This window comes from Lepidochelys kempii, chromosome 1 (genome assembly GCF_965140265.1).
Source record: "Lepidochelys kempii isolate rLepKem1 chromosome 1, rLepKem1.hap2, whole genome shotgun sequence".
NCBI lineage: Eukaryota > Metazoa > Chordata > Testudines > Cheloniidae > Lepidochelys > Lepidochelys kempii.
In genome coordinates, this window is record NC_133256.1 from 227,525,303 (window position 1) to 227,544,687 (window position 19,385).

A 19,385-nucleotide genomic window follows, 5' to 3' on the forward strand; every position below is an offset into this window, starting at 1 on the left:
GCATCCCAGCTGCCTCTAAGAGGCAATACTTGCCCACTCTCAAGCACTGAGTCTGTATATATTAAAAAGGAAAGGGAATCAGGCATTAGTTTGGAAAAACATCACAACCATATTCAGACATATGCAATCGTAAGCCAAGCCAACCCAACTCCAACATACCGTGGGCAGTGTCCTTGGCCTCAGTTTCCCATGTTTTTTTGTGGGGGGAGGGGAAGAGGGGTAGTCCAACAAACGAATGTCCTTTTAACACATTCCTCCCCTCTCCCTCCACTGCACCCCCTACACAGTTGGCTGTCCTTGGTCAGCAAAGCCCCAGAGTTCAGGGGTGCATTCATGTGGGTTCATCTCCCACCCTCTGGTGCTTCAGATACCAAGCACAGGACAGGCAGAATGGACAGGGATAGAGCAGAGAGGAGAAAAGCACAGGAAAAGGAGAGACATAAACAGCAGGAGATGCTAGCCCTTCTCAAGCAACAAACAGACATGCTGGAGACTCCTGCTGACCTTCAGGCTCTGACCCATGGCTCACCTCCCTCTGTAGCCCATAGAGAACTACATTCTGGGCCCTCCCTACACACACCCCACATGCCATGGCCCTGGATGCCACGGCATTACCCCTACCACTCCACCCCAGGGGCGAGTACAGACAATCACAGCCGCACTTACACCAACCGTGTTTCTTACAAGTCAGTGTGTGTGTTTATGAAAGGAAAATGACTGTTCTTTTCTCTTCCAAGGTTTCTCTTCCCTGTATTTATAAAGTTTCATTCACTTACCTGTATGTCTGTTTGCAGTGGTTTGGAATAAAAGTCTATTTATGAAAACTTAATCATTGTATTAGTTCATATCATATGCTGGCTGGGGCCGACATTCACAGCTAATAGCAATAGGTGCATTTGCAACGTTACATTACTACACACACAGCACACATTACACGGTTTATACTGGGGTGCAAAAAACCAAAAACAAACAAACAATCACATCAGGCCGTGCACACATTAGAATCATAGAATATCAGGGTTGGATGGGACCTCAGGAGGTCATCTAGTCCAACCCCCTGCTCAAAGTAGGACCAATCCCCAATTAAATCATCCCAGCCAGGGCTTTGTCAAGCCTGACCTTAAAAACTTCTAAGGAGATTCCACCACCTCCCTAGGTAACGCATTCCAGTGTTTCACCACCCTCCTAGGGAAAAAGTTTTTCCTAATATCCAACCTAAACCTCCCCCACTGCAACTTGAGACCATTACTCCTTGTCCTGTCCTCTTCTACCACTGAGAATAGTCTAGAACCATCCTCTCTGGAACCACCTCTCAGGTAGTTGAAAGCAGCTATCAAATCCCCCCTCATTCTTCTCTTCTGCAGACTAAACAATCCCAGTTCCCTCAGCCTCTCCTCATAAATCATGTGTTCCAGACCCCTAATCATTTTTGTTGCCCTTCGCTGGACTCTCTCCAATTTATCCACATCCTTCTTGTAGTGTGGGGCCCAAAACTGGACACAGTACTCCAGATGAGGCCTCACCAATGTCAAATAGAGGGGGACGATCACGTCTCTCGATCTGCTCGCTATGCCCCTACTTATACATCCCAAAATGCCATTGGCCTTCTTGGCAACAAGGGCACACTGCTAACTCATATCCAGCTTCTCGTCCACTGTCACCCCTAGGTCCTTTTCCGCAGAACTGCTGCCTAGCCATTCGGTCCCTAGTCTGTAGCGGTGCATTGGGTTCTTCCGTCCTAAGTGCAGGACTCTGCACTTATCCTTATTGAACCTCATCAGATTCCTTTTGGCCCAATCCTCCAATTTGTCTAGGTCCCTCTGTATCCTATCCCTTCCCTCCAGCATATCTAGCACTCCTCCCAGTTTAGTATCATCTGCAAATTTGCTGAGAGTGCAATCCACACCATCCTCCAGATCATTTATGAAGATATTGAACAAAACCAGCCCCAGGACCAACCCCTGGGGCACTCCACTTGACACCGGCTGCCAACTAGACATGGAGCCATTGATCACTACCCGTTGAGCCCGACAATCTAGCCAACTTTCTACCCACCTTATAGTGCATTCATCCAGCCCATACTACTTTAACTTGCTGACAAGAATACTGTGGGAGACCGTGTCAAAAGCTTTGCTAAAGTCAAGAAACAATACATCCACTGCTTTCCCTTCATCCACAGAACCAGTAATCTCATCATAGAAAGCGATTAGATTAGTCAGGCATGACCTTCCCTTGGTGAATCCATGCTGACTGTTCCTGATCACTTTCCTCTCATGCAAGTGCTTCAGGATTGATTCTTTGAGGACCTGCTCCACGATTTTTCCGGGGACTGAGGTGAGGCTAACTGGCCTGTAGTTCCCAGGATCCTCCTTCTTCCCTTTTTTAAAGATTGGCACTACATTAGCCTTTTTCCAGTCATCCGGGACTTCCCCCATTCGCCCCGAGTTTTCAAAGATAATGGCCAATGGCTCTGCAATCACAGCCGCCAATTCCTTTAGCACTCTCGGATGCAACTCGTCCAGCCCCATGGACTTGTGCACGTCCAGCTTTTCTAAATAGTCCCTAACCACCTCTTTCTCCACAGAGGGCTGGCCAACTATTCCCCATGTTGCGATGCCCAGCGCAACAGTCTGGGAGCTGACCTTGTTCGTGAAGACAGAGGCAAAAAAAGCATTGAGTACATTAGGTTTTTCCACATCCTCTGTCACTAGGTTGCCTCCCTCATTCATTAAGGGGCCCACGCTTTCCTTGGCTTTCTTCTTGTTGCCAACATACCTGAAGAAACCCTTCTTGTTACTCTTGACATCTCTTGCTAGCTGCAGCTCCAGGTGCGATTTGGCCCTCCTGATTTCATTCCTACATGCCCAAGCAATATTTTTATACTCTTCCCTGGTCATATGTCCAACCTTCCACTTCTTGTAAGCTTCTTTTTTATGTTTAAGATCCGCTAGGATTTCACCGTTAAGCCAAGCTGGTCGCCTGCCATATTTACTATTCTTTCAACACATCGGGATGGTTTGTCCCTGTAACCTCAACAGGGATTCCTTGAAATACAGCCAGCTCTCCTGGACTCCTTTCCCCTTCATGTTAGTCCCCCAGGGGATCCTACCCATCCGTTCCCTGAGGGAGTCGAAGTCTGCTTTCCTGAAGTCCAGGGTCCGTATCCTGCTGCTTACCTTTCTTCCCTGTGTCAGGATCCTGAACTCAACCAACTCATGGTCACTGTCTCCCAGATTCCCATCCACTTTTGTTTCCCCTACTAATTCTTCCCAGTTTCTGAGCAGCAGGTCAAGAAAAGCTCCCCCCTTACTTGGCTCCTCTAGCACTTGCACCAGGAAATTGTCCCCTCCGCTTTCCAAAAACTTCCTGGATTGTCTATGCACCGCTGTATTGCTCTCCCAGCAGATATCAGGAAAATTAAAGTCACCCATGAGAACCAGGGCGTGCAATCTGGTAGCTTCTGCGAGCTGCCGGAAGAAGGCCTCATCCACCTCATCCCCCTGGTCCGGTGGTCTATAGCAGACTCCCACCACTACATCACTCTTGTTGCTCACACTTCTAAACTTAATCCAGAGACACTAAGGTTTTTCTGCAGTTTCGTACCGGAGCTCTGAGCAGTCATACTGCTCCCTTACATACAGTGCTACTCCCCCACCTTTTCTGCCCTGCCTGTCCTTCCTGAACAGTTTATAACCATCCATGACAGTACTCCAGTCATGTGAGTTATCCCACCAAGTCTCTGTTATTCCAATCACGTCATAATTCCTTGACATCACCAGGACCTCCAGTTCTCCCTGCTTGTTTCCACGGCTTTGTGCATTCATATATAAGCACTTGAGATAACCTGCTGATCGCCCCTCATTCTCAGTATGAGGCAGGAGCCCTCCCCTCACAGACATTCCTGCCTGTGCTTCCTCCCGGTATCCCGCTTTCCCACTTACCTCAGGGCTTTGGTCTCCTTCCCCCAGTGAACCTAGTTTAAAGCCCTCCTCACTAGGTTAGCCAGCCTGCTCGCAAAGATGCTCTTCCCTCTCTTCGTAAGGTGGAGCCCGTTTCTTCCCAGCACTCCTCCTTCATGGAACACCCTCCCATGGTCAAAGAATCCAAAGCCTTCTCTCCGACACCACCTGTGTAGCCATTCGTTGACTTCCACGATTCGACGGTCCCTACCCAGGCCTTTTCCTTCCACAGGGAGGATGGACGAGAACACCACTTGTGCCTCAAACTCCTTTATCCTTCTTCCCAGAGCCACGTAGTCCACAGTGGTCCGCAGTGATCCGCTCAAGGTCATTCTTGGCAGTATCACTGGTGCCCACGCGGAGAAGCAGGAAGGGGTAGCGATCCGAGGGCTTGATGAGTCTCGGCAGTCTCTCCGTCACATCGCGAATCTTAGCCCCCAGCAAGCAGCAGACTTCTCGGTTTTCCCGGTCAGGGCGGCAGATAGATGCCTCAGTCCCCCGGAGGAGAGAGTCCCCGACCACCACCACCCGCCTCCTTCTCTTGGGAGTGGTGGTTGTGGAACCCCCCATCTTAGGACAGTGCATCTCATGCCTTCCAACCAGCGGAGTCTCCTTCTGCTTTCTCCTCCCAGACATATCATCTGGTCCACTCTCCACAATGGTACCTGTGGAGAGAACATGAAAGCGGTTCACTGTGGCTCACTATTAAAATAGCCTTTCAAAGCCTCCCTGAGCCACATAGCTCTCGTCTGAGTTCTTCTTTAGCCCTGTATCTGGCTGCTCGAATCAGCAGACAGCCATTCCACCTCCACCCCACTGGAAACGTTTCCCCCTTTGTGTCACATATGATGACGCACACAGCAGACAGCTATCACCATTGGAATATTTTTTTCACTGAGGTCTAATCTTTGCATAGATAGTGCCAGCGGCCTTTCAAACACCCAAAGACACATTCAACTTTCATCCTGCACCTGCTTAGCCTGCAGTCGTAGCACTCCTTGCTGCTATCGAGGTGGCCAGCGTGCGGTTTCATGAGCCATGGGAGTAAGGGGTAGGCTGGGTCTCCCAGAATCACTACTGGCATTTCAACATCCCCAGTGGTAATCCTCTGATCTGGAAAGAGTCCCTGCTTGCAGATTTCTGAACAGGCCTGTGTTCTTAAAGATGTGTGCATCATGCACCTTCCCTGACCAGACCACACTGATGTCAGTAAAACGTCCTGGTGATCCACTAGGGCTCGCAACACCATGCTGTTGATGTCCTGTGTGGCAAGATGGTCTGGTGCCACAATAGAGATATGCATGCCAGCTATCACCCCACCGCAGTTCAGGAACCTCATTGCCACAAAACACAATATGCCCTGCACATTGCCCAGAGTCACAGTTCTTTGTAGCAGGACGCTATTAATGGCCCTGCACACTTGCATCACGGCAGCCCCTGCAGTGGATTTCCCTACTCCAAATTGATTCATGACTGATCGGTAGCAATCTGGCGTTGCAAACTTCTACAAAGCGATGGCCAATCACTTCTCCACTGTCAGAGAAGCTCTCATTTTGATGTGGCTGTGCCAGAGAGATGAGGCGAACTCTGCACACACTTCCAGGAATGTAGCTTTCACATCCAGAAGTTCTGCAACCACAGTTCGTCATCCCATACCTGCATAACGATTGACCCCACCAGTCAGTGCTTGTTTCTCAGGCCCAGACCCAGCACTCCACCGTCTACAGCTGCTCCATGAATGCCAGCAACCCCCTTGAAAAGAATGGTTTCTTTCTATGTCCCACAGCGAGCTACTATTCCCCACTGCTCCTCTGGCTGCTCTGCAAATACTGCAGGATCAGGCAGATTGTGCTTGCAGCACTCACCACAACAGCACAAAGCTGGGCAGGATCCATGCGTCTCGCAAAGATCGTGGACGTGCAGGTTTGTGGGGCTTCTGAAAAAAGAGTCCTGAAATGTTATGAGGTGCAGATAACATTAGGAGATGGAGAAAACTGCATCATGGGAGGCTGAAATTATGTTCCCAGTCACCCCTGCATGCACAGGTGCCAGCTTCTAATTTTTCCTAGGGGTGCTCAAACTCAGGCCCTGCCCAAACTCTACACCTTCCACCAAGCCCCCACGCCCACTCCAGCCCCACCTCTTTCTGCCCCATCCCTGCTCCTCCCCCTCCCTCCCAGCGCCTCCTGCAGGCCACAAAACAGCTGTTCCACGGTGTGCAGGAGGCACTGGGAGGGAGGGGGAGGAGTTGATTGGCGGGACCGGCGGCGGATGGGAGTGAAGGGGAGCTTGGCTGCCGGTGGGTGCTAAGCACCTGCTAATTTTTTTCCATAGTCGGTGCCTATGCCTGCATGCCTCATTTGCCCCCATGGGGCATTGCAAACCCTTCCCCCAAACCAGCCTGTGCTAGATGGTGGCGAGTTGCACAGTGGGATACCTACCCATGGTATTAATGCAAGCACTGGCAGTTAAGACCCACACCACTGATACAAGGAGAGTAGTGTGGCTATATAAAAGCAATGTAATTACTACGGTGGCTGCACATCAGCATAACTTGGGTTGACTTAATTTTGTAGCATAGACTTGCCCTAAGTCTGCAGCAGACTACTGAGGGGTGGGCTCACACCCCAGCTTGCCATGAACTGAACGTCTGTACAGACAAGCCCTTACTGTCTCTTTGCCTTGCTTCCCCAAAATGTAAAATGAGCATAACGGTACGTCCGTACCTCACAGGAATGCTGTGAGGATAAATACTTTAAAGGTTGTAAGATGATCAGGCACTACAGTAATATAAGTACCCAAAAGACCATATAAGTACCAAAAATACATAGCTTTCATAACTTGGACCCCTCAGAACCTGCATTTGGGTACCACAGCTGAAGAATCCTGCACAGGCCTTGATGGAGTGAGATGGCCAGCTAAGGTAGAAGTTCTACTGAAAGTCACTGGGACTTGTGCACCTAAGGGCATGCCTGCATGGTGGGGTAATGTGCACAATGCAGGGGGGGGGGGTGAGTGATTTCTAAAGTATTAACATGTTGCACATTAAATTGGTACATGTAGAGTTTCTAAAGGAAACTAAAGGTTTCCTAGTGTGCTTTAACATAGAGATAGGGAACCTTTAGTGCACACCAGCAGGGTCTCTATGCACCTATCCATGCCCAACATGATAGTGAACTTTAGAAATCACTCCCCCATAGTACACAAGCACTAAGTAATTTAGCAGCTTTTGAAATCCCACCTATAGTGCTTAGTTAGCTGTTTAACTCTGTGAGTCTCTGCCCCATTCAACTGCTATATATGAGAATCCCATCCTAAGGAATGAGAAAGGGGAGGTACTGACCACATGCAGGACTAAGTGAGTCGCAGTGCAAAGACTGCCTCCAACTGACAACCTCTGTTTAAGAAGCATTGGGTTTGTTTCTTAACTGAATACATTCCTAATCCCTCTCTTTTTTAAAAGGTTTTACAAAACTTTGGAAATTACATCCAAAAAGCCACAGTACAAGAATATTAAGGTTGCAAAGTTAAGCATTCAAAAGTAGGAAATGCTAGAATTCAGATTGCTCACGCATAAGGAGAATGACAAAACAAAATATCTTGAAAGCTACCCATTCAGTGAACACTGTCCATCTTGAGCACCCAGTGACACTGGAGTGAAATTAATAGGCAGCAGGTTTAAAACAAACAAAAGGAAATATTTCTTCACACAACACACAGTCAACCTGTGGCACTCCTTGCCAGAGGATGTTGTGAAGGCCAAGACTATAACCGGGTTAAAAAAAGAACTAGATAAATTCATGGAGGATAGGTCCATCAATGGCTATTAGCCAGGATGGGCAGGGATGGTGTCCCTAGCCTCTGTTTGCCAGAAGCTGGGAATGGGCAACAGGGGATGGATCACTTGATGATTACCTGTTCTGTTCATTCCCTCTGGCATTGGCCACTGTCGGAAGACAGGATACTGGGCTGATCCAGTGTGGCCATTCTTGTGTTCTTATGAGGTGTCACGGATCTAGGAGAGTGCCCCCTCTTGACCACTCACCAGACTCCTGTGAGTGGGTTCAAGTGCTTTAAGCCTTGGGAGTCTGAAATGAGTCCAGGCACTGCCCCTAGCTTGAGGTTCTTAGACACATCTTGGAGCACTGATCCTCTGTCTAGCACATCCCCATTCCCAACCCCCGTTTACCATCCAACTGCCCCATCCTTGTTATCAGTGCTGAACCGCAGACTCCCTCATAGGCTGTGTTTACACTCCCTCCCAGAACTCCGACCATGTGGATGTTCTGGACCCACAGTTTACCTCTTCAAAGGGCACGTGGTAGATGAAGCATATCGCACAGGATTACTTTGCACAAGATTCTAAGACACCATTGCTCATTATGCATGAGAGCAGACGGTCCAGATCATACAGCAAACAAAGAAACATCCTGACAGATTCATCACTGCGATTTCAATAGCATTACCACTGGCATAAGAATGGAGTAACAAAAAGGTGAAACAAGCCCTATGTTCTGAGTTGATTTGACAGGTAGCTGTCTACTAGATAGAAGCAAACAGTGATTCCCACAGAAATTTTGGGTCTATAAACATAGATTTCTTTACACTGCATTCATGGAATGTTAGCTGAATAATGTAGCACCTAGACCTGTGAATACCCAAAAGGTAAAGAACTACCAATTTTTGTTGGAAGAAATATAGCAGTGGGAATTTACTACCTATCACCTCACCAGGACAGTGACAGTGATGGTGAAATGCTCAGGGAGATTAGAAAGGCTACAAAAACCGAAAACACAATAATAATGGAGGATTTCAACTAACCCCATATTGATGGGTACATGTCACCTCAGGAGGGGATGCAGAGATGAAATTTCTAAACACTGCTAATGACTGCTTCTTGGAGCAGCTAGTTCTGGAACTCATAACGAGAAAAGCAATTCTTGATTTAGTCCTAAGGGACGCACAGGATCTGGTCCAAGAGGTGAATATATCTGAACCACTCAATAATAGTGACCATAATGTAATTAAATTTAACCTCCTTGTAAGGGGGAAATACCCTGGTAGCATTCATCTTCAAAAAGGGGAACTACACAAAGCTGAGGAAGCTAGTTAAATGGAAATTAAAAGGTTTAGTAAAAAGAGTGAAATGCCTGCAAGCTGCATGGTAAGTATTTAAAAATACCATAATAGAGGCTCAGACTAAATGTATACCCCCCAAAACCAATTAAAAAAACCCCAAAAACTGTAAGATGACCAACCATGGCTAAACAGAGTAAAAGAGGCAGTTAGAGTAAAAAAAGACATCCTTTAAAAATTGGAAGTCAAATCCTACTGAAGAAAATAGAAAGGAGCAGAAACTCTGGTAGGTCAAATGTAAAAGTATAATTAGGCAAGCCAAAAAAATTTAAAGAGTAACTAGCAAAAGACACTAAAACTAACAACATTTTTTTTAAATACATCAAAAGCAGGAAGCGTGCCAAACAATCCCTGGGGCCATTGGCAGACATGCCAAACCCACCCCTGCAAAAAAAATGCACAAATTGGGCTTGTTTTTGGCTTAATTGGCTTGTGAGTTGCTTGTTGGCTAGTTTTTGCCTTGTAGCTTCTTTGTTTGTTTTTTGATCAGCTCCCAGCAATCAGAGGCAAGGGGAGGAGGGTAAGCAGGGGGAAGGGACAAGGGTTGGGGGAGGGGGAAGTTAGGGGTGCACAGCAGGTCCACCACAGTCCCAGACTGCAAGCATGGGGGATCTAATCACGTAGAGTGTTAGGGTTCTTAGGGACTAGCTTGTTTTGGCCTGGTTTTGAAATGGGATTAGCTTGTTTATTGTGAAAGTCAGGGTGCTTATATACCGCACTCAAGGAATAAAAGGTTGTTGAGGAGAAGTTAAACTCTGCATCAGTCTTCACTTTAGAGGATGGGAAGGAGATTCCCACACCGGAGCCATTCTTTTTAGGTGACAAATCTGAGGAACTGTCCCAGATGAGGTGTCAATAGAGGAGGTTTGGTAACAAATTGATAAATTAAACGGCAATAAGTCACTCGGACCAGAGTGCATTTACCCAAGAGTTCTGATGGAGCTCAAATATGAAATTACAGCACTGCTAACTGTGGTATGTGACCTATCCCTTAAATCAGCCTCTGTACCAAATACTGGAGGATAGCTAATGTGATGCCAATTTTTAAAAAACACACTAGAGGCGACCCCAGCAATTACAGGCTGGTAAACATAACTTCAGTACCAGGCAGATTGGTTGAAACTATAGCAAAGAATAAAATTGTGAGACATGTAGATGAACACGGTATGTTGGAGACGAATCAACACAGATTTTGTAAAAGGACATCATGCTTCACATTTTTGAGGTTGCATGTCAACAAATATGTTGAGAAGGGTGATCCTCTGGATACAGTGTTTGTCGACTGTCATAAAGCCTTTGACAAGGTATCTCACTAAAGGCTCAAACAAAATAAGCAGTCATGGGATAGGAGGAAAGGTCTTCTCATAGATCAGTGACTGGTTAAAAGACAGGAAACAAAGGGTAGGAATAAATTATCAGTTTAAATGAGGGGTCTAAATTAGCTGTTACCACTCAAGAAAGATCTGAGAGTCATCATGGATAGTTCTCTGAAAACATCTGCTCCAAGTGCAGCAGCAGTCCAAAAAGCGAACAGAACATTAAGAACCATTAGGAAAGGGATAGATAATAAGATCGAAAATATAACAACGCCTCTATAGAAATCCATGGTATGCCCACACCTTGGATACTGCACACAGTTCTGGTTGCCCCATTTCAAAGAAGCTATACTAGAATTAGAAAAAGTACAGAGAATGGCAACAAAAATTATTAGGGGTACGGAACAGTTTCTATATGAGGAGAGATTAAGAAGACTGGGACTGTTCATTTAGAAGACAGACAACAACAGAGGGGATATGATAAAACTCTATAAAATCATGACAGGTTTCAGAGTAGCAGCAGTGTTAGTCTGTATTCGCAAAAAGAAAAGGAGGACTTGTGGCACCTTAGAGATAGAGACAAATAAATTGGTTAGTATCTAAGGTGCCACAAGTACTCCTTTTCTTTTTATAAAATCATGAATGGTGTGGAGAAAGTGACCACCACAATAACCAGGGGTCACCTAATGAAATTAATAGTCAGCAGGTTTAAAACAACCATAAGGAATTATGTCTTCACACCACACAGTCAACCCGTGCAGCCCATTGCCAGGAGATGGTATGAAGGCCAAAAAGTATAGCTGGGTTCATAAAAAGTATAAGATAAGTCCCCAGAGGATAGGTTCATCGATGGCTATTAGCCAGAATGGTCAGGGATGCAACCACTTACTCTGGGTGTCCCTAAAGATCTGACTGCCAGAAGCTGGGACCATTCGATAATTGCCCTGCTCTGTTCATTCCCTCAAAAGCATCTGGCACTGGCCAGTGTCAGAAGACAGGATACTGGGCTAGATCGACCATTGGTGTGACCCAGTATGGCCATTCTTAGGTTAAGTGAATGAGTATTATTAGGGTTAGAACAATATATATTGTGCCTCAGCCGACATATGCTATGGCAAACTATAATAAAGTGTATTTTGCTCCTTGGAAGATTTTTAAGCTTGGCCTATCCCAAAATGCAATCTACATTATTTTCCTATGTATTGATCTAGACTAGGTATTTATGCTACATGTCATTGTCTGAGCAATGTTTGACACTGGCCACATCCAGAGAGGAACTGATCACTCCCAACCCTTAGGCAGCATGGACTAATAGATAGGGCTCTGGGCTGGGAATCAGGAGGCCCAGGTTCTTCTCTGAGCTCTGCCACTGAAGTATTGTGTGACCTGGATCAAGTCACTTCACCTCTTTCTCCTCTACCTTTTGTATTCTTTGTCCATTTAGCTCTTTGAGGCAGACTGTTCCTCTTACTTTATGTCTGTAGTAAATAATCAACAACATTGACTTGCAAGTGCTCAGCACCTCTCAGGATCAGGCCCACAGTCATTTGCAAAGACTGTGTACTTGATAACACCTCGCACATTTATAGCATTTGTTATTGTCAGACTGAATAACCCTCTCAAGGGTTATGTGAGCAAAGTAAATAAATATCCTAATAGCTGTTTAGAAACATGGAGTGATTTCTCAAGGCCACAAAATAAGTCAGTGGCAGAGTGAGTATCTGGATTGGACACTAGTTTCCTAGTCAGTGCCCCATGCATAAGGTATTAACAACATCAGTAAGAATAATATTTAGCACTTATGTAGGGGTTTATCTTTCAGCCTTTATTCACACGAGTAAAACTTGGTCAGGCCAATAGTCCCAGTGACTCCAATGAGACTGTTCAGGTTAGTGATATTAACTCACAAGAGGAACAGGTACACATACTTGGTATTTTTAGAGAGTGTTCTACAAGTATTAATACTTACTAGATCAACTGTAGTAGCCAAGGTGGATTGATTTAAATCAAAATGGTTTAAATCACTGATTTTTATCATGATTTAAAATCAGCAAGCAGGAAGCTTTTATTTAAATAATCCATTTTAATTATGTTTTCATTTGTACTTGCTAGTAATTCACACTACACGTGTTTCTTCCTTCGTGTTTCAAGACAAATACGTCATGCTCTTATTAACAAAAAAACAAACAAACAAACAAACAAACAAACAGGTTACTGTCCCCTTGTCATGTTCTTGGGCAACAAGACAATCAGTATTGACAACTGTCATCCACAATGGAGGAGGAGAAATTTGGGAAGGAAACGAATGTTAGTGTCTGTTTTAGACTCCAACTAAGCAAGCTCTTACACAGCTGATTAATCAAACTCATCAATAGGACTACTTAAATTAATAAGTTACGCATGTGCTAAAGTATTTGCACGGTCAGGGTCCTTATAAGAAGAGCTGAACAAAAAAAATTGGGCAAATAGTAAATTTACTGAAAAGTTCATTTCTAGGGCACCTGAACTAATCAAATAGTTTTGAAAATGTCATTTTGAAATCAACCTCAACTTGTTTAGTTTTTTTTCCAGTTTTTCATTTCAGTTTCGGTTCAAAACAAACTCCCCCACCCTCAGATTTTTCAGTTCAACCACCAAACTAAAAATATCAATTATTTGTTCAGCTCTACTTAGAAGGGATTGTTTTAAAACAAACAATGAAACAATACAGGTTTACAGTTAAGCTATTTCCCATTACACTGTCTTCTTGACACTTACAGGCAAACATTCTTATATTTTTCAGAAAACTATAATGATGTGCCTCAAGATGGGAGAGGTGAGTTTAGAATGCAGCGAGCAGCTTTCAAGAGCCAACTATCCAAGTGAATGACAGAAAACAAACAATTTGGCACTGCAAGATGGAGTTTGGTCAAGACATCTGACAAGAATCACCTCCTATCAACTTACAAAAACAATGTTGAAAGAGTTCAGAAAACCATCAGTAAGCAATATTTTAATTTTAGGTCAAGATTATTATTTTGAAAGGAGACATCGTATTTGATGGAAAGCTCAATACAGTGAAATACAAGTTGCTCTTGCAAGATCCAAGCCAAGGTGGACAAGGACAAGACGACAAACCTTTGGCAGATCAACTTTCTTTGCCTCCCCATCCATCAATTGCCATTAGAGCCTAATCTGTGTCAGAATAACGAATGTGAGTTATTCCAAAGTTCTCTGGTGAATATGTCACAATAGAGTAGATGCTGACATTCCCCGTCACTGTTCCCGCAATCACACCTCACAATACAAAGGGACCCCTCGTCCAATCAGAGTGCAGGGTAGTAGTCATTTCAGTCCCTGATTCTGGTCATTTTATTCACAGCAATGAGACTGGCATGACATCATGAAATTCCTGAGCACAACAAGTCGCCTCAACTGTACCTGCCCTCCAGAGGAGGGTACAAAAATTTAAAAAAGGACAACCTCTCCCCTTCCTCAACCTGATAGGAAATGAAAAGAAAAATCCCTCAGACTACAATAGCAATAACACCACTACTCCTCTGTTTTACAAGGCAATAATCCAATCCCCTCAGGGCGATAGTTATTCAGCAGTTGATTGGTCTCATAATTTATCCCCCTCAGGAATGGGAGGATTGCTTTGCAAGCCAGAACAGCAATGGGATACTGAGTCACTGCGTGTTGCAATAGCCTGACTATTTTATGGTAGGGATTTAATTTGAAGACATACAATATATTTTATATCAGGGTGGCCAAATGTACTGACCCTCTGAGCCACATAAAATAATCTTCAGAAGTTTGAGAGCTGGGTGCACCTGCTGGGGCTCAGGGCTTGAGCAGGAGCAGGGCTGAAGCCCTGAGCCCCAGCAGACACCTCCAGCGAGACTAGAGCCCAGAGATCCCACTCTCCGCAGGGCAGAAGCCCCTAGGCCTACCACCCTGCCGCAGGGCAGAAGCCCTGAGCTCCCCTCTCCCAGTCTGGTAGGTGGAGAACAGGGGAGGGAGGGCTCCATGAACTGCACTTTAACTGTAAAAGAGCCGCATGCGGCTCACGAACCACAGTTTGGCCAGCCATTTTATATCAATCATTCCTGTGAAATTAAGTCATGCAGCAAGACATAGTTTTATACAGAGCACCTGGTGACTACAACCAAACAGAGGAATTCCTCTGGAATTACAGTACTCAACACAGCCACATTAGTGCCAAACTAATTCAGGATGGCTAATATTATTCCGACCAACACCAAATGATCTGACTGTGACTTAGCTGCATATATTTGAGAGCATCATCAATAGCAGGAACGCTTTCCATGTCTACTGAGTAACACGAAGTCTTCTGTTAAAACTTCTTTGAATTGAGAGCATTTTTCTTTTTCTACTGAACAGCTAAGGGATACATTATTACGGGACACTTTGGGCCAAGTTATGGCTACCTTGCAGAAGTGCATTAGATAGTGAAAAGGCACAGAGAGGTGTCCGTTCTGGAGAGCAGAAGCAGGGGAAGCCAGCCAATCTTGCCTGCAGCAGTCCAGTTCTGAGAGGAGGCCTGCCTGAGGAGGACAGGGACATCTCCATGTCCCACCTCCTTGCATGCCAACCAGTCAATGCAAAGTATTACTGGGGGAAGGGCATGCTATACCCAATGAAAAGGTGTAGCAAGTGCTACAGGTAAGCGTGCTCCCCCTCAGCACCCTTGCAGCCATTGGACTTGCTCCTGCTCCACGCAGAATGCCTGCAGCATCCCCTTTGTGAAGGGTACTCTGATGCCCCCCTTCTTCCCCGCACGTGATTCAGTTTGTAGAGCCATACTAGAGCTTTAAAGATGTACTGTGGTATTGTACATGGTGGCAAATGTACTAAAATATTTTTTAGTCAATATTTTTTAAATTCTCAATTCACTTTAAACCACAGAGCTTTTAGTTTTCTAAAATAGCATTTCATGATACCATTCAAAGCACTTTAGTTGAAGCTGGGACAATAAGAGCTCCATCAAAGGGGCATTATAGAGAGTTTTCAGATACTAGTACAATACAGCATTGGGTTTTTGCAAAAATAGTATTTAGCCTGAGCAAAGGGGCTGTGCTTGCATGGAAGGGAGAATACACACAGTAGAGCTGTGAGATGGACGCCTCATTCCCAACTTGCCATAAAGGCCAGAAAAATCATGTAGCCAGAAGTAACATTGATTCTGGCCATGCCTCTGTGGGCAACATGCCTCCTTTTCTTTTCCTATCTGCCTTCGCTTGCAAAGACCAACCCGCCCCCCCCCCCCCCGAGGTTATATCTACAACACACAGAGTTTCCTTGCACACGTTTTTTGCTACTTATTCCTTTCCCTCCATCACAGCAGTAACATAGCATTTCCACTGTTTATGGACCTGACACACACACGTAAGGTAACAGCAGGATCAAGTCTACCGAAGTTTGGGAACGATTTGTTACAAACAGAAATAGTAAGAGAGGCACTTAGCACTTCCAAGGATCAGGCCTGCTGACCCTCTGAGAATTGCAGGGTTCTTAGACCAGCACACTCTGTTACGCATCGTTCACTGTGCGATGCCTACCTCAGCACAACAGGCTGAATTAAGGATGGAATATCAGACTTCAAAGCCAACCTAGAAATCAAACTTCTCCGTAATATTTTAACGACTATATAACTACAAGAAGCGTGTGTGCTTACTGTCAATGAAAGACGAGAGAAAAGTTATTTCACTATTTTTTCCAGTTTGTTTACTTTACAGGCCTGACTGCACTTTGGGCTTCTCTGACCTTGAAATACTAGTGCAGCGCTGCAGCTGTGTCACTGTAGTTCTGCAGAGTAGACACTACCGAACTCGACGGGAGGGGACGTCCTGTCAGCCAGAGTCAATCCACCTGCCCAAGAAGCCGTAGCTAGGTTGATGGAAGAATTCTTCCGTTGACCTAGCACTGTCTACATCATGGGTTAGGTCGGCTTAACTAGATTGCTCGAGGGTACGGATTTTTCAGACCCCTGAGCCACTTCGCTAGGTCACCCTAACTTTTTAAGTGTAGACCAGACCTTTGTATGTAATCAGTTTCTCTGTTTCTCCTGTAGAGGCAATTTCCCCTTTCATTTGTCTGGATCTTTCATGCAATGAGAGTGAGACTGTTAAAGAACAGAAGAATAGGACCGTAAAAATCACAAAAGCTGGCCAAGGGACGCAGGAGTGAGTGAGCCTTAGAACTCACTTTTCTTAAATTAATAGTTTTCAGATTTTTGGTGTCCCTTTAATTGTAGCAGTCTCGAGTTTTGTCCATTCAGGTCTCAATTTTAGTAATACTGAAACAAATGTGTCAGATACCAATAGCAGTTTCCAAACTTCAGCTGATTGATTTTAACCTTGCATAACATAAAATGGATTCTCTGGGCTAGACTCTGATCTTGAGCACCATTTTACCCCAGTGTAACTCCATTTATTTCAATGGAGTCACTCTGGACTTACAACAGGGTGAGAATCAGGCCCACAGCAAATATTATCCATTAAAATAAATGACTATTTTCTGCAACTCGGCAACTTTACAATCAACAGAATTGTTTCCTGTACATAGTCATTCAAACGGTCTCCTTCAGAACAAGAAAAGCGAACTCTTCCTAAGTATTGTTTAGAACTACCTATTTTTATTGTGAGGTTATTGCCACCATAGAGATCTTTGTAAAAAGCTTGTGTTCATGAAGGAATTTGTACTAGATACTGGTTTGTGTGTCTTACTGGATTTTGTAAGGGTTTTTTCCCTTTGGGAATTGTGTGTTATTAATGAGCAGTTTTATGCTTTATTTCTGGTATGTGTACACATTGTAAGTGATGTGCTTTTTTTTTTTAAATCTCTGTACAGACAGATTGATATTCGGTAGATACTCACTGGCTGAAGTTTTCATATTGCCTACAAATTTACACATGTGGATAAATCCATATCATAACAGAGGAACAATAGTTCATCTAGCATCAGTTAAAAAAAACAGCTTATAGCCTATATATTGTACTTGAACATTGGATCTTGACTAAAACGAATATTAGTTCAGCCTTAATCTAAAACAAAACACATGTATCACAGGTAAATTTCCCCCCACTGTCCCCATCTTTCGTAGTCTGAAGTGTTCGAAAAGCAATGACTAGGTAAACAATATCTGTAATATATCAGCCATCATCAAATAAGGCTGTGCTCCAACAGTTCTCTACTTTTAGCTAGTGTAAAATGATTACAGCTAAAGCAAAATAAATTACACCAAATTCTACATTTACTTTTACCTTAAGAGCCTGATTCACTCAGCACTTCTAAGGTGACCAGATGTCTGGTTTTCGACCAGAATACCTGGTGGAAAAGGGACCCTAGTGGCTCTGGTCAGCATCGCCGACTGGGCCATTAAAAGTCCGGTCGGTGGTTCTGCGGAGCTAAGGCAGGCTAGTCCCTACCTGTCCTGGCTCTACACTGCAACCCGGAAGAGCCAGCAGGTCTGGCTTCTACGCAGGGGGCCATGGGGCTCCATGCACTACCCCCACCCTGAGCACCGCTCCACACTCTCATTGGCCGAGAACCACAGCCAACAGTAGCTGTGGAGGCTGTACCCGTGGGCAAGAACATCATGCAGAGGTGCCTGCTGTCCCTCCACCTAGGATCTGAACCTGCAGTGCTGGCTGCATCCAGGGAGCAGCGCAGACTCAGGACAGGTAGGAAGACTGCCTTAGCCCCCGCGCTGCACCGTGGACCAGGAGCCACCAGAGGTAATCCTGCACCCCAACCCCCTGCCCCATCCCTGAACCCCCTCCCAAACCCAGAGCCCCCTCCTGTACTCCAATCCCCTCATTCCCAGCCCCACCCCACAGCCTACACCCCCAAATGGAGCCCTCACCCCCCTGCACCCCAACCCACTTCCCCCTCCCACACTCTGAACCCCTCTGCCCTACCTCCCAAACCCAGCAGCCCCCTCCTGCATCCCAAGGCCCTAATCTTCAGCCCCAGCCCCAACCCTACACCCACAGATGGGAACCCTCACTCCCTGCCCCCCAACCCCCTGCCCCAGCCCAGAGCCTCCTCCCAAACCCTGAACCCCTCTGCCCCACCCCCCCAGCCTGGAGCCCCCTCCTGCACCCCAAACCCCCATCCCTGGCCCTATCCCAGAGCCCACACCCCAATCCCCCCCCAGCCCAGAGCCTCCTCCTGCACCCTGAACCCCTCATTTCTGGCCTCACCCCCTCCCACACCCCAACCTACTGAAAGTGAGTGAGGATGGGGAAGAGCGAGCCACCGAGGGAGGGGGAATGTAGTGAGCAGGAGGCAGGGCCTCAGGGAAGGGCCAGGGTAGGGTGCTCAGTTTTGTGCAATTAGAAAGTTGGCAAACCTAAGCACTTCTAAGGATCAGGTCCACAATATGTTGGCTTTTGTTCAAAAAAAGAAAAAAAAGTATTTTGTTTATGCCCTTTCCTATGTAATAACATGGGGCACAAAATCACCTTAGTATGGAAGTGACTAATCCCATTCTATCCCTTTGAAAATGGACTTCTGCCCTTCTTAATGTGTGTGGCGTTGTTCATACTCTGAAGGCTTTATTCCTTGTCTCTAACTTACTTTACAAATTCTCTATCATTTTATGTTTCATTAAAATGATGTGTGTCTGACTTCCTAGTAATTAAATACTATTGTATAAAATAGGACAAAAGAAATTAGTAAAAAAGTCCAGGCCTTGTGTCACATTTATTCATCTTTTATACTTGGTACTGATTGCACTAAAGAAACAGGAGTCCAACAGTTTGGCCTGTTGATCTCAAAGTGTACTTAAGCTTATTGGAGTGGCTGTTCTAAATAAGTAAGTTTTTATTATGGCTGTAATTTTTGAGGAGTCTCCTCATAAAAAAAATTGTGAGGTTAGTAAGTACACTTCAAACAGATTTTGAAGCCAGTTATGCAATTCTATTTAGCAACCAAGCTGGTACACAAAAGTTAGAATAACTCAAAACAC

General features: G+C 45.3%; 1 protein-coding gene across 1 annotated transcript in view; it reads left to right on the forward strand.

The window, feature by feature from the left end:
- SHISAL1 (shisa like 1) overlaps window positions 1–15,263 on the forward strand; it is a 127,295-nt gene extending 112,032 nt beyond the window's left edge. The window contains exon 5 of the mRNA XM_073316478.1: window positions 13,194–15,263. Within this exon, the coding sequence (XP_073172579.1) occupies window position 13,194 (1 nt within the window). The 3' untranslated portion in view covers window positions 13,195–15,263. The remainder of the gene's footprint in view (window positions 1–13,193) is intronic.
- Window positions 15,264–19,385: the final 4,122 nt, after the last annotated feature.